At 34.8% G+C, this 16471-nt stretch overlaps 2 protein-coding genes across 2 annotated transcripts in view; both read right to left on the bottom strand.

Annotated features, from left to right (window-relative positions):
* Positions 1 to 5346, bottom strand: part of LOC110462252 (GTPase IMAP family member 7-like) — a 27638-nt gene extending 22292 nt beyond the window's left edge. Inside the window, exon 1 of the mRNA XM_021516140.1 lies at positions 5253 to 5346. Coding sequence (XP_021371815.1) covers positions 5253 to 5306 — 54 coding nt within the window. The 5' untranslated portion in view covers positions 5307 to 5346. The remainder of the gene's footprint in view (positions 1 to 5252) is intronic.
* Positions 5347 to 10455: 5109 nt separating this feature from the next.
* On the bottom strand, positions 10456 to 14711 carry LOC110462253 (GTPase IMAP family member 7-like). Its single transcript, XM_021516142.1, has 2 exons — positions 14371 to 14711; positions 10456 to 11808 (listed from the first exon to the last, which is right to left on the bottom strand). Exons 1-2 carry the CDS (start codon positions 14456 to 14458, stop codon positions 10868 to 10870), a joined length of 1029 nt encoding a protein of 342 aa, XP_021371817.1. The 5' UTR covers positions 14459 to 14711; the 3' UTR covers positions 10456 to 10867.
* Between the last annotated feature and the right edge of the window lie 1760 nt (positions 14712 to 16471).

Consider the following 16471-nt stretch of genomic DNA (forward strand, 5'->3'; position numbering starts at 1 on the left):
TCACTCAAAGGGTAACAAACAGCAGGTGATCAAGTGATACATTTTTAAGTCATCAGTCATCGTGTGATTAGTCATCATTCAAAGTTAAATAACATCAGTTTAACACTGGATCAGTCTTCAGTCAAATGTAAATAACATTAGTTTATGACGTGATTATTCATCATTCAAAGGGTAACAAACATCTGTTTATCATATGACCATTCCAACGGTCATTTTAAAGCAAATAATGACATGTAGGGATAACCCAAACTTATGTTAACATAAAGAAATTCAAACAAAAGAAAGACATCATAAAACCATGCAAACACACTTAAAGCAGAAAAGGTCACAAATGTTTTAAATAAGTTCTTCCTAATTGCGTATTCCTAGTGAGTATGTTCAGTGCGGGTAAAAAGGAAGAATATGTTGTATATTCTAGAATTAACTAATTATATCACTATAAATGCGTAACCTCATATTAATCAAACGTTTACATTGTGTATTCTAACAAGGATGTTAATGTGCATATTTCATTAAAATCGAACTTTTATAATTTATAGTTATATAAGTCACGTTGTTGTGTAGTATATCCTTTATCTGAACAGACTTTGAACAAGTATGTCACCTTGCACATGGATCTTGACAATATATAATACATTCGACAGATGAGATGATGTCGTTTATTTAATACCTAAAACAATATCGATTAGGGAACAGTCAATATTTTATGTTAACATGTCTACTGTTATATTCTGTATCTTGTTAGGTAAAATAAATGACATGTACAGTTATAACATAGTTTGTTCATTCGTCCCTCCATTTTTGGATTCAACTTGTGTAAATATTAAAGAAATCGATTTACCTCCGAAGGGTTACAAACATCAGTTTATCACGTGATAAGTTGTCAGTCAAAGGTAAATAACATTAATTTATGACGTGATAAGTCATCAGTCAAAGGGTAACAAACATCAGTTTATCACGTGATCAGTCATCAGTCAAAGGATAACAATCATCAGAATCAAGTGATTAGTCATCATTCAAAGGTAAATAACATTAGTTTATGACGTGATAATCATCAGTCAAAAGGTGACAAAAATCAGTTTATTACGGGATCAGTCATTATTAAAATGTAAATGACATCAGTTTATCAAGTAATAAGTCATCAGTCAAAGGGTAACAAACATCAGTTGATCACGTGATGATCAAGACTTAAGACAAAGGGTAACATACAATAATGTACATCAGTTAAACACGTGATAAGTCATCAGTTAAAGGGTAACAAACATCAGTTCATCACGTGATTAGGTATCAGACAAAGGGTAACAAACAGCAGGTGATCACGTAATAAGTCATCAGTCAAAGGGTAACAAACATCAGTTCATCACGCGATTAGTCATCAGACAAAGGGTAACAAACATCAGTTTTTCGTGTGATACGTCATCAGTTTAATGGTAACAAACATCAGTTGATCACGTGATAAGTCATCGGTCAAAGGATAACAAACATCAGTTGATCATATGATGATCGGGTCTCAAGACAAAGGGTAACAGACATCAGCTAAACACGTGATTAGTCATCAGTCAAAGGGTAACAATCATCAGTTCATCACGCGATCAGTCATCAGACAAAGGGCAACAAACAGCAGGTGATCACGTGATAAGTCATCAGTCAAAGGGTAACAAACATCAGTTCATCACGCGATCAGTCATCAGACAAAGGGTAACAAACAGCAGGTGATCACGTGATAAGTCATCAGTCAAAGGGTAACAAACATCAGTTCATCACGCGATCAGTCATCAGACAAAGGGTAACAAACAGCAGGTGATCACGTGATAAGTCATCAGTCAAAGGGTAACAAACATCAGTTCATCACGCGATCAGTCATCAGACAAAGGGTAACAAACAGCAGGTGATCACGTGATAAGTCATCAGTCAAAGGGTAACAAACATCAGTTGATGACGCGATCAGTCACCAGTCAAAGGGTAACAAATGTCAGTTTAACTCGTGATTAGTCATCATTCAAAGGGTAACAAACATCTGTTTAGCATATGACCATTCCAACGGTCATTTTAAAGCAAAAAATGACCGGTAGGGATAACCCAAACTTCTGTAAACATAAAGAAATTCAAACAAAAGAAAGACATCATAAAACCATGCAAACACACTTAAAGCAGAAAAGGTCACAAATGTTTTAAATAAGTTCTTCCTAATTGCGTATTCCTAGTGAGTATGTTCAGTGCGGGTAAAAAGGAAGAATATGTTGTATATCCTAGAATTAACTAATTATATCACTATAAATGCGTAACCTCATATTAATCAAACGTTTACATTGTGTATTCTAACAAGGATGTTAATGTGCATATTTCATTAAAATCGCGCGATTAGTCATCAGACAAAGGGTAACAAACATCAGTTTAAAAAGTGATCAGGCATCAATCGAAGGGTAACAAACATAAATTTAACACGTGATCAGGCATCAGTCAAAAGGTAACAGACATCAGTTGATCACGTGATAAGTCATCGGTCAAAGGATAACAAACATCAGTTGATCACGTGATAATCGAGACTCAAGACAAAGGGTAACATTCATCAGTTAAACACGTGCTAAGTCATCACTCAAAGGGTAACAAACAGCAGGTGATCAAGTGATACATTTTTAAGTCATCAGTCATCGTGTGATTAGTCATCATTCAAAGTTAAATAACATCAGTTTAACACTGGATCAGTCTTCAGTCAAATGTAAATAACATTAGTTTATGACGTGATTATTCATCATTCAAAGGGTAACAAACATCTGTTTATCATATGACCATTCCAACGGTCATTTTAAAGCAAATAATGACATGTAGGGATAACCCAAACTTATGTTAACATAAAGAAATTCAAACAAAAGAAAGACATCATAAAACCATGCAAACACACTTAAAGCAGAAAAGGTCACAAATGTTTTAAATAAGTTCTTCCTAATTGCGTATTCCTAGTGAGTATGTTCAGTGCGGGTAAAAAGGAAGAATATGTTGTATATTCTAGAATTAACTAATTATATCACTATAAATGCGTAACCTCATATTAATCAAACGTTTACATTGTGTATTCTAACAAGGATGTTAATGTGCATATTTCATTAAAATCGAACTTTTATAATTTATAGTTATATAAGTCACGTTGTTGTGTAGTATATCCTTTATCTGAACAGACTTTGAACAAGTATGTCACCTTGCACATGGATCTTGACAATATATAATACATTCGACAGATGAGATGATGTCGTTTATTTAATACCTAAAACAATATCGATTAGGGAACAGTCAATATTTTATGTTAACATGTCTACTGTTATATTCTGTATCTTGTTAGGTAAAATAAATGACATGTACAGTTATAACATAGTTTGTTCATTCGTCCCTCCATTTTTGGATTCAACTTGTGTAAATATTAAAGAAATCGATTTACCTCCGAAGGGTTACAAACATCAGTTTATCACGTGATAAGTTGTCAGTCAAAGGTAAATAACATTAATTTATGACGTGATAAGTCATCAGTCAAAGGGTAACAAACATCAGTTTATCACGTGATCAGTCATCAGTCAAAGGATAACAATCATCAGAATCAAGTGATTAGTCATCATTCAAAGGTAAATAACATTAGTTTATGACGTGATAATCATCAGTCAAAAGGTGACAAAAATCAGTTTATTACGGGATCAGTCATCATTAAAATGTAAATGACATCAGTTTATCAAGTAATAAGTCATCAGTCAAAGGGTAACAAACATCAGTTGATCACGTGATGATCGAGACTCAAGACAAAGGGTAACAAACAATAATGTACATCAGTTAATGACGTGATAAGTCATCAGTCAAAAGGTGACACACATCAGTTTATTACGCGATTAGTCATCATTGAAAGGTAAATGACGTCAGTTTATCACGTGATAAGTCCATCAGTCAAAGGATAACAAACATCAGCTCATGAAGTGATTAGTCATCAGACAAAGGGTAACAAACATCAGTTCATCACGCGATTAGTTATCAGACAAAGGGTAACAAACATCAGTTTAAAAAGTGATCAGGCATCAATCGAAGGGTAACAAACATCAGTTGATCACGTGATAAGTCATCGGTCAAAGGATAACAAACATCAGTTGATCACGTGATAATCGAGACTCAAGACAAAGGGTAACATACATCAGTTAAACACGTGCTAAGTCATCACTCAAAGGGTAACAAACAGCAGGTGATCAAGTGATACATTTGTAAGTCATCAGTCATCGTGTGATTAGTCATCATTCAAAGTTAAATAACATCAGTTTAACACGTGATCAGTCTTCAGTCAAATGTAAATAACATTAGTTTATGAAGTGATAAGTCATCAGTCAAAAGGTGACAAACATCAGTTTATTACGAGATCAGTCGTTATTAAAAGGTAAATGACATCAGTTTATCACGTGATAAGTCATCAGTCAAAGGGTAACAGACATCAGTTGATCACGTGATAAGTCATCGGTCAAAGGATAACAAACATCAGTTGATCACGTGATGATCGGGTCTCAAGACAAAGGGTAACAAACATCAGTTAAACACGTGATTAGTGATCAGTCAAAGGGTAACAAACATCAGTTCATCACGTGATAAGTTGTCAGTCAAAGGGTAACAAACATCAGTTTATCACGTGATCAATCATCAGTCAAAGGATAACAAACATCAGAATCAAGTGATCAGTCATCATTCAAAGGTAAATAACATTAGTTTAACACTTCATCAGTCACCAGTCAAAGGGTAACAAACATCAGTTTATCACGTGATCAGTCATCAGTCAAAGGGTAACAAATATCCGTTTAACTCGTGATTAGTCATCATTCAAAGGGTAACACACATCTGTTTAGCATATGACCATTCCAACGGTCATTTTAAAGCAAAAGCTGACAGGTAGGGATAACCCAAACTTATGTAAACATAAAGAAGTTCAAACAAAAGAAAGACATCATAAAACCATGCAAACACACTTAAAGCAGAAAAGGTCACAAATGTTTTTAATAAGTTCTTCCTAATTGCGTATTCCTAGTGAGTATGTTCAGTGCGGGTAAAAAGGAAGAATATGTTGTATATCCTAGAATTAACTAATTATATCACTATAAATGCGTAACCTCATATTAATCAAACGTTTACATTGTGTATTCTAACAAGGATGTTAATGTGCATATTTCATTAAAATCGAATTTCTATAATTTCTGACACGCTCAATAAAAGCATTATTCATACAATATATTTACCTCAAAATTAGTGCGATGTCGTAATTCAGGTTTGTCTAGCCAAAGTCTAGTCATTCAAGGTGATCTAGTTAGGTTGTTTATTCCCTAGACTGTGTCTTATCAGTCACGCTGTTGTGTTATACTAAAAGTATGTCCTTTATATGAATAGACTTTGGTCAAGTATTTCACGTGTTTGACGAGGTTTATCTTTAAACAGAATTTGACGATATAATGTTCATACCACTGTTGAGAAAATGTCGTTTATCATCTTCTTTTAACAATATTGATTAGGGAACAGTAAATATTTACTGTGTACCCGTCTACCGTCATAATCTTTATCTGATTAGGTAAAGTAATTGGAGCCCCATATTCAGAGAATATTCGGTACCATTTAAAGTTATAGCATTGTTTGATCGTCTGTCCTCCATTTTCGATTAAATTTGCGCAAATATTAAAAACGAAAAAAACGATTTTAATCAAATTCTATGTGGATATAGAGGCACACATACTACGGTTAAAATTTGAAATATTTTTCAGCGCAATTCCAATATAAATTCTCATTCACCATAACTTGTATACTTTCTAATTTAAAAGATGAATTGATCTTGCACTTTGATATTCGTATATTTTTCACTGTGTAAGGCTAATACAGCCTTCCTTATCCCCCCCCCCCCACCACCACCACCACCACCACCATATTATTGACCATAATATTTTATTTATTTTTTGAAAACATAAAAGAACGATCGTAAATTGATTGTTTATACAAATCATCACTGGCAAATGTGAACCTGGCAACGGCTACAGACATTGTATTGGGCGGAAATCGGGAATTAAGGAAGAAAGATCAAGAGATATATTAAAGGCGAGATTATACTATTGATCTAGTTTACGATAATTTAATGGTTGTGTTACCACGGATTTTATCGTATTCTGTCAAGCTTCCAGATTTCCGTTAATGTTGGAAAAGAAATCTGTCCAAATTAACTTCTCCGAGTATGTATAAAGCAGTAAGCTATTCTCTAACATGGATGTGAACTGGAATTCATATAGAAATGTCAAAACCAGACTGAAACTGTAGAATAACCATTTATCCGTTGATAGTATTCAGACACTAGATAAATGTAACAGATACCAATGGAGCATTGCAAATTCAAAGTGGGTGCAGTTGATGCAAGCAATCACAAGTAGTACAATAAATGTTTGAAAAGTGAAGATGATTGAAATTCATTAGCGATCGGTGGTTTTCTTACAATACGTTACTAGGATTATAAATAGTCGAACAGCTGATCGACGAGGTACTTCAGAGTAGGATATCTGATAACAGTTATGCAGACGTAACAATTTTTCACCCGGTAATCAGAGGACCTAACTGTTTGTTTACATTTGAAGGACAAAATAATAATTGAGACTATATAACAGCAAACCCGATATCGTATTTACGTCTGTTTAAATACGATTCGTATCAACGGGCCTCGAACTATCCATTATCTTGACTATTTCACAGTTTTCGGTGTTTCTCCTATGATTATGGTATTCTTTATGCATAAAGCAACTAAAATTTAATCTGATTTTTTTAAGACATCTTTCAAGTTTATTCTGAGATTGTATTTTCATGGTAGACATGTTTATTTTCTTACCAGAAACAAGGATTTTCATGGTAGACAAGTATATTTAAGTTCTGCAGATTGTGTGTATACGTTACTCATCATGAATGAGACCATACACATATTTAGTACATAGTATTTTTTTCTTATTCACAATGCATGCCTTCCATTTTTACACAGAAAAAAGACTTATGATTCACTAGCATAAACTAATGAATCTAAAGACAAAGTATTATAAACTTTAAACCATCGATATCTGTACATACATACAACATGGTTTCAATCGGCAATCACGCTTTATAGTTATTATGCTATTTTCATTAAAGGAAACTGCTTAAATCATTCTAAGTCTATGAAAAGGTAACATCTAATATTTTATTTATTTAGCAGTCAGGACGGGAGAAGATCATAGTATGTATACATTGACAAAGGGCCAGACACAAAGGGATTGAATCCATTCAATTCATATATTTACGTTACGATGAACTACAATAAAAACAGTTACAACACTTTTTGAAGATTTAATATTTTTAATATTAGACTAATTAGTATCGGTCAGAAAACTGTAAAAAAAAGAACAGACAGAACCCCAGCCTACACACAACCTTCAAATGTTCGACCTCCGCAGATCAGTTGATTTTGTTGAAACGAATATATATCCAGAATTTAATAATAACTAACACTTGATATTCCTTTCATTCTTTCATTCTTATTTTCGCATTCAACACTGCATATTATATATTTCAAATCATCGGTCACCGTAGTAACCATCCAGGGCAATCGTCGGCCGAACACCCGTCGGCAGTAGGCTTAGAGCTCATTTGCAGTTAAATATACAGCAGTTGAATGTACTTCTTACCAAAAAGACATAAACAAAATGCAGATGTAAATGATGATAAGTTGGTGGATGAAGTGCCCTGTGTCATTACAAAGTTCTCTGAACTCAAAGTGCAAGTTGATGTCACGGGGATTACCTAGCCGGACGTTTGGGTGTTAGAAAGTTCGTGACAACGAGGAACTGATTGCGAGTCGGTAGTAAGTATTTAATATATGAAAATGTTATAAGTATTTTTTTAGTTTTAAATTAGAAAGAATAATAATAATAGTACAATGATGCACCGTTCATGATTTTTGTAATGTTTATTATCATTTCACGCAACTACGTTATTTTGGAGAAGGGGAGATAGCTATTCTAAGAAACGGTACTTAGCGTAGTAATATGAAGTGGTCATTGTGTATGAGATCAGCTGACTGGTTGCACGAGAATCGTTGTATTCATAGTGTATTCATATTCTAATGGCAGTTGTTTGTTTTCAGTTGCAAATTCATGTACAGAACAAACTTCAAGAATGTAATTATAATTGGATGAAGAAAATGCCCCTTTGCACTGACATAGATGTGAACTCCAGTGCGCATCACTTGATGTGAACTCTAGTGTACATCTATGTGAAGTCAAGTTTATTCATGTGTTACATGTATCTCCAGTGCACAACTTTTCGTTTTAACCCCAGTGCACTAGGCTACAAAGTTAAGTTTGCTCGCAACTGTATAAGGGTCTGGATTAGGCTGTACGACTTCTAAAGACCATAAATCTTCCATAGTAAGACTTAGACACGATAAGATCTTTTCATTCTGGTGAGTTACGTTTATAAATGATTAAAGAAATTGATTTTCTTGAAACCAATTTGAGTAAACAACCATGATAGGAAATGTGTCCTGGGCACATACTTATAAGAAAATCTAAGTAAAGTATTTTACTTATGTAAATACTTTAGTCAGAATTTTGTAATTAAGTACTGAAATTTATTTAAGTATTCACATAACTTAAGATGTTTTCTGAAGTTGTATTCATAAAGGTACTTCTGCTTAAGTTTTACTTAAATTTCTACTTAAAGTTAAGTAACCTCATGAGAATGTTTAGCTTATTCTTAAATGCTCAAGTAAACATTTAAATACTTATCCCAAGAAAATGGCTACACAAAATCGACCATGCAAGAGAGTAAAAGACCCACTACCAGGAAAGTGATTTGATGAAAGATACCGAATGAATGCATTCGGTATTACCTTCATTTATGCATGTCAACGTACATCATAAATGTGCTTTATTTCACGCATTTAGGCGCTATTTTTGTTCATACTGTGTAAAAGTTACTTCCCTTTGTCTACTTCCTGCAAGTAGCATCTATCTGCAAGTTATCTCCCATGGCCACGCTAGTAGGGGGCGCTTACCTTACCTGGAGTTGTGGAATCGTGAGTAAGCTAATTGAGCTACCTGATAGAGAAATATCTGGTATTGAATTTTGTGGAATTATCTGTTGGTTGCCCTAGTTACCGGTAACCAGCCAAATTGAACCAAAGCATCAATTTATAAGCCGTGACCCAAATAACGCCAAACCATAAATAAAATGTCAATCTGTATAACAAGGTTGGTTTATCTGTTAATGATTTATGATTATGAAGAGTCTGAAATAAATGGTGCTTCTCGCAGATCGAACATACGCTTATTTGATGGGTAAAAACTTTAACCAATATAAGATTCAGTTATAGCTCCATATATTCTTTTACATTCAATGTCAAGGCGTTGGCTGTGGAGATGGTGGTGGTGACGGGGGGAAGTCGGGGGAGGGGGTATATATAATATTATACACGTTTAAAACTAGTTTACACCAATTTGTCTACACCCTATGTTTCTCACTATATCTCTCTATATATATTGATTGGTAATACCATATTACAACAAGTAGCTGTGCTATATCTTGACTTTATTTTTACAAGCCCATGGCACTAAGTTTAACTTCATTGATAAATCATGTGAGTGAGGAACTACCGCTATATTTACACTTTTGGTCCAGGAATGAAAATTACGGACAGTTGCATGTAGTGAACTAGAAACACACCTATTGCAATTGCTTGATAAGTGTTTGTCTGAACATTTAGATATACCCCTTTGTGTTCGCTATTTGGGTGGTGTCATTTCATTGGCCAGCGCTGGTGACGTGACAGAAATCCGCTTCTATTCATAGTCTACAAGCAGGCGTGTTTGTTTGTGTACAGTAATGTGATTTCGGAGCGGGTTTTACAGATAGGCCTACTGAGCAGCAGTTTAAAGTGAAACAGCTATGAAGGTCAGAAATGCATAGCAAGTTAACGACACACGCTGTCATGTCGCTAGTTGTTTATTCTTTCAATGATTGACTCATATGAAGTTTGCAAGGAAAGTTTTGATAAACCCGTCAAGGATCGGTTACAATCATGTGTATTGTACTTTACCTGCTTACTTCTCGCACTGTCCTGTCATATCTAAGTATTCACTAAGTCAATACATAAGTCGTTTATGAATAGTACTTAAAAAAATTCTTAAGTTATATTTAACTAAGTAAAATATATGTACTTAATTAAAACTTCAGTAAAAGTTGAGTAAAAACTTAAGTTTTTTATGAATATGAGCCAAGGTCTTAATAGTTAATAGTGATATGTAAAGACGAGAACGCAAAATCAGTTGACAGCTTTTATTGATCAGAAAAGATGCAAACAAATTAATGATATCCCAAAAAAAAATCTATCGTTCATGCTCAAAATATTAATGTTGTAATTTGTTAATTTGAATATATATATATACTTATTTATCATGTTGCACTTTTTGAAATGTTTTCAAATCATAATATTTTTTTTATTTTTTATTTCTCTTAATAAATAAAGATTCAAAAGGTGAACTATTCCATATAATCTGCAAATAATACGGTTGAAATGATTTTAAAATAGACGCATAACATTACCTAATAATCGAAAAATGCTACTATGTGTCAATTGTATCTTAGAAACACTCAAAAACATATCAAATACATTTGCATAAAAGTTTTGAAAATGTGGTATTTGTCAATACTTCTTTAAGTCAGAAAAAACATAAAGCAAACTGGTTATCAGTAATAATTAAGTTTAAAAGTTGCATGCCGGCACAAGCTCTGGTTAACAGGTCAAACTCCTACCATTCAAACGTTGAGTGTGCCGAGAGATTTTACATCAAGGATTTTAAAACCTTTGTTTATTTGATATTTTGTCGTACTGTTTTTGCAGAAACGGCAATAAAAGTGCAATGACCAACACTAATCCTGCAATTGGTATAAACCAGTTGCGCATTCTTTTCCAAACACTCTTGTCTGGATTTTCTCTGTAGATAATCATTTGAAGAAAGTCAATGATTTTCTGAAGTTTTTCACGCTGTCTTTTGATGTGTTCGTCTTTTCCTGTTAAGGGTTTCATCTCTTCCTTAATCTGACTGATTTTATCCTCGATTCCATCGTTTCGATCCAGAATTTGGCCTACCTTTTCCCCGATACTCTTAGATAATGCATCAAACAATGGGGTCTTGTAATACCGGCTGTCTCCTCCATTTCGGTTAACATTTGCTTCAACCATTCTTATAATCGTTTTGGCCGCCTCTTCCCTTTCATCACGACTACCAATGTTGGATATGGCAACATGATCCCCTTTACAGGAAGCTATCGTATCTCTCAATACTTTTGGCAGCTGAGATATATACTTGTTTAATGTTTGTCCATCTCTCTCAAGTCGATCTTTTCCTGTAAAAACGACAACGGTATGATTTAGAACTTTTCTGCAAAAGATATATTGTATTGACTCAATAACCTTTTGGTCTTCATCACTGTACCTATCTCCTATACGAAACAACATGACGAAAGCGTGGACCCCCGGACAAGCTAGACGGGTACAGGATACGAGCTGTTTCACAAGTTCGTCTGATGGCATATTGGTATCCAAAAGTTCTGGAGTGTCGACGACCTCAATCTTTTTGCCAAATCTTTCTTTCGTTTCAACCTTGCATTGCGTGGTAACAGAGTTGGGACTTGCTTTAGATTCAAAGATATCCTCACCAATCAACGTGTTCCCGGTGGCACTTTTGCCTGTTCTAGTTTTCCCGATCAAAACAATTCGCAATTGCTCATATGCATCTGCAATAAAAAGAAGTGAAATTATACACATTTACACATCGACGGGGGACATAACATTTTGAAGATGTAGTGGGACTGGTATTTTATTATGTCATACGGCCATGTCATAAATATGGTATTACACACATGTAATACGACCTAAAGGTGCTTTGATTTGTCAAGACCCTGTGAACATATTCCTGCGCCACTACAGGCCCTCCTTTATTAACGCTGACTAGATTACACGGTTACAATCGACAACAAAAGAACAGGTTCTGTAAAGGATATTGCAGAGGTTTTGCAACATTTATAGTGTAGAAGTTTCTGGAATTGATTTTAAAGTTGAACTTGAACAAAATCTTATTGAGAAGGTCACTGTTACACAGACCCGGTCAGAACAGCAACCGGAGCAGACGACAAACTTAGATGCTGGGCCTGGGGCTAACGATCCCGAAACAAGCAGATTTCTTACCGTAACTGAAGATGAAGTGAGGGACTTTATCCTCAACCAATCTAGCAAAAACACTCTACGATCTGAAACTTTTTTATCAATTTTTCAAGTTGCCTGAAGTCAATGAAAGTAGACAAATCGACAATATCCAAGTAATTGAACTGTGCCCTTTGCTTTGTAGATTTTTTTATTAGTATCAGGAAAACAGATGGTTCTGAATATGAACCAACCAGTTTACGATTGGCAATTACGTCTTAACAACTACGGTCATACAATTGTTAGTAGCCTGATGTCTGCCCAAGTGCGGTAGGTTATAAAAAGTAACCAGCGTCAGTTGAAACGCTAATGAAACGTTAGTGATCCAATAAATGACACTAAAATAGTAATGCGGTGGAATTCTGGTCAACTAGGTTCAAACACACCTGACAACTAAGCAGAGAGTTTTCTGGTTTTATAATACCGTTCATTTTGGTCTATGGGGCTCGGCAGAACATAGGAACATGTGTTGGGGTGACGTAGCTCCCGGAAAAGACGGGGATGGGCACCAACTAACGGAAGTATAGAAGTTATTTTTTATGATTTTTTATTGATTAAAAATTCCATGTGTCGGTTTGATATTGCCTGTTTAAGTTTATTTATTTATCTTCATTCATCTTATGATGTCCTTTTATATAACCACAATAGTTTGGTTTGGTTTTATTATTTTAACGGGGTGTATTGGTGCACTTGCCTCTTAGTGAAATCAAGGATCTGATGCCGACTTTATAGCATTATCTCACTGAAATACCATGCCGAAGGCACCAAGCACAGCATTTAGCCCGGTCACATTATAATGACAACAGGTGAATCAGTTGTTGCCTTTCCCCTTAATGCTGAACGTTAAGCAGGGAATAACAACTACCATTTTTAATCACTTTGGTATGTCCCGGCCTGGGGACAGACCCCCTGCCTTCCTCACAGGGGCGATGGTGGGCGAACGTTCAACATTTAAGCCAAAAGTGAGGTATTGCCAAGCAAGGCGTTAGGAAATAAAGGTAATAATAAGAAGAGAGAAATATAAAGATCCCAACTATTGCTATTGTTGAAGCAATTTATTTTGGTCGCTTTTGTAGTAGAGGGCACGATATCAAATGCTCAATTCTGCAGGGGTCCCAACATAAGTCGCCTCTTACGATACATACAGTGGGTATCAGCAGGTATATTATTTTTTTCTATCTCCGACCTGCAGGGGTGATACAATGCATTCCAATACAACAGCCGATTGAACTACTGTCTCATGAAAGGCATGTTTTATTTAATACTTCTCGAGACTTTGTGGAATCATTGATAGCTTTCATGATAAGTACTTACAAAATGATAACTCAATCAAAATCAATCATTCTGATTTACAAGGAATGGTCGGAAAATGAGAATAATTGACAAATTTAATCAATAAACTAATCCATACCTACGCAATTACTCCGAATTATTCAGACGTTTTATCGACTTTTTTTATATCGGTCTGTCGTCGATTAACGTCAGAACTCCGGCCCTCTATAATATGCGGGAAATAGCGACCCGCGCACGGGACGCACTTCAAACTGATATTTTAGAAACAAATCGTCACTTTCACACACATGTCGCAGATGGATCGAAAGATCTTTTCTTTATGCACTAGGTGGTATCAATAACAGTATTTTCCAACGTTTTCTATACCAACCAATATTTTTAAAGGAAATTAGGGCATGAGCAATGTCACATGACTTGACGAGATCTCGCGTTACCGAAGGTATTTCCCAACGTTATAACGTAGGCCGGCTAGTTTTTAGTGATTGTATTGGTTGTTTGAGGCATGTAATTTATGTTTATCTTGTGCATAAAGAATAGATATTTCGATCCATGTGCGACATGTCTGTGAAATGATTTGTTTCTAAAATAAAATAGTTTGAAGTGCGACCCGGGCGCGGGTCGCTCATTTCCCGCATATTATAGACGGCCGGAGTTCTGACGTTAATAGACTACAGACCGATATAAAAAAAAAAGTCGATAAAACGTCAGAATAATTCGGACTACTAAGCAATATGCAAATGTTCAATGTCAATCAATCTCTTTTCACACACATTGTGGATAAATACTTTTTTTCTGGTGTTTACCTTGATTTGAGGCTGGAAACCAACTGTCATGTGTGGCCATCTGTACAAAGTAAAATACATTTAATGAACATGCACACTGTAAGAACATACCGTAAGGTTAGCATTAGATAGTTTTATTATAAATATAGTCGCTATTTAACAGGGGCAACTAATGAGACTAGATTCAAAATACACATTTATGTCGCACTGACTTAAAACATTGGTAAGTTTTCACGGAAATGTGACCAACTGATATTTGCCATAGAGGAAACAGACGTCATGACACCTATGTTATAAACGCAGTAGCTGTCAGACAAAATGAAACCTATCATTTAAACAATAATTTGAAATTATTTAGCCGTGAATGCTTTTCATAACTCATGCAAGCACTCAGAAACTGAAGGCATATGTCAAATTCAAAGACCAGAATACAAAACTTTATAAATACTATCTTCGATATATGAACAAAAATCGACTATAAATATGTATCGCATCATATATTACTTATAACTTGACAAAAATTGTGGGAACAAATGTTTTAAAGAACTGATAACGTACAAAATATGTTTTCATAAAGATGATTTGAAGGAAAGCGAAAGGTTAGATTATTGGTAGTCTGATTTTACGATGGGTCCCTCCGTGGGATAATTTTGTTTTATTATACCATCCGGACTCCGATTGTCTAATCTAATTCCATAGTTGTACAGTGCGACCATGACGTGTACCACAAATTATGTTATATTATTTCCGGGTCCAGTTCATTGGTATCGTCTTGTTGTATTAAGAATGTCAAAATCACGGTCCAGGATGATAATATCCGAGGAGGAGGGACCCAAAACTTGATCACAGTACACATTCATATGCAACAAATTGCTTTTAGATCTTTGTCATGCAACAGTTCATATTTAAACGTGATGCAGACGTAGAATGTATAGCCATGCTACAAATAACTTTATGATTAATTTACGAGTTCAGATAGCATCAGAAGACGTATTGAAACTGGAAAAGAAACTTATTCACGTTGTATAAAGGGCGCGTGCGGCCGCGGATTGTGCCGTCTGTTTCGTACAACAGGAAAAGTCAGATTAAGGAACCACTTTTATTTACAGAAATTGCAGACATTAGTGATGAAGCATTTTCATTACCGGAATTGGAGCGGTTCAAAATCTTTGACTAAATCAAAAATTTACATCACCATTTCAAAATTGTCGCATGCCTGCAGTTGTGTTACAGAGTTAAATGTCCTGTTACAAGAGGATAGATTTTTTTCAAAACAAAAAGTGATTTCGTCATAAAAAAATATGATACAAACACGTTCCATATCTGACACAAGTGTCTTGTACACATATTTGAATTTGTCAGGAACATTTATTGTGTATAGTGACTCAAATTACTTATTAGGTTCAAGAAGAGTATGAACAAAATGAAAAAAGGAAAGCAAGTATGCATGTACTGCATGGTTTGAATGAATTGGTTAAAAGTAAATTCAGAAGTCATAGAGTTTTGAAAATAAATTGAACTACAGACTTTGATAATCTTTCTTCGTGATTTAACAAACATGTATTTTAACTTGTCAATGAATGCACTTTATGTAAATAGTGTTCAATCTCATGAATATTTCTTTTGAAAGAATAAAAATGTCCCGTGGTCTTGTTCGACATCGTCACGTGGCGTTATCGGCACTATATTTAATAGTGCTTTCCCGTATAAAGCGAGTGGTCTAACTGAACATTTGGATTGAACTTTGAATTTGGGGATGGCAGGGAAACATATTTTGCAGTGCAGACAATACGTAAACTCAATGACTGAAATATTGTTTTTGACAGTATGAAGCATTGTTATATTAAAATGCCTATGTACTTACGTTACATCCAAAGATAGTGCACAGAGTGGTTTGTAACAATAGGTCCCAATTATTTCAAAAGCAAGATTTTTCCGTGAAACTGTTAACAAGATCAAAGCATGCGTATACATATTCATACTTTTGGCGAGGTTTGTTAACACAATGAACGTCGAAATATACAGACATACCCATTAAAAGATCGTTGGACAATGTATTAAATAGATAATAGGAACAGAGATTATATGATAACATTCAGGTATGGATAAAAAAGAATCTGAG

Source organism: Mizuhopecten yessoensis, unplaced genomic scaffold (genome assembly GCF_002113885.1).
Source record: "Mizuhopecten yessoensis strain PY_sf001 unplaced genomic scaffold, ASM211388v2 scaffold10765, whole genome shotgun sequence".
NCBI classification, from domain to species: domain Eukaryota; kingdom Metazoa; phylum Mollusca; class Bivalvia; order Pectinida; family Pectinidae; genus Mizuhopecten; species Mizuhopecten yessoensis.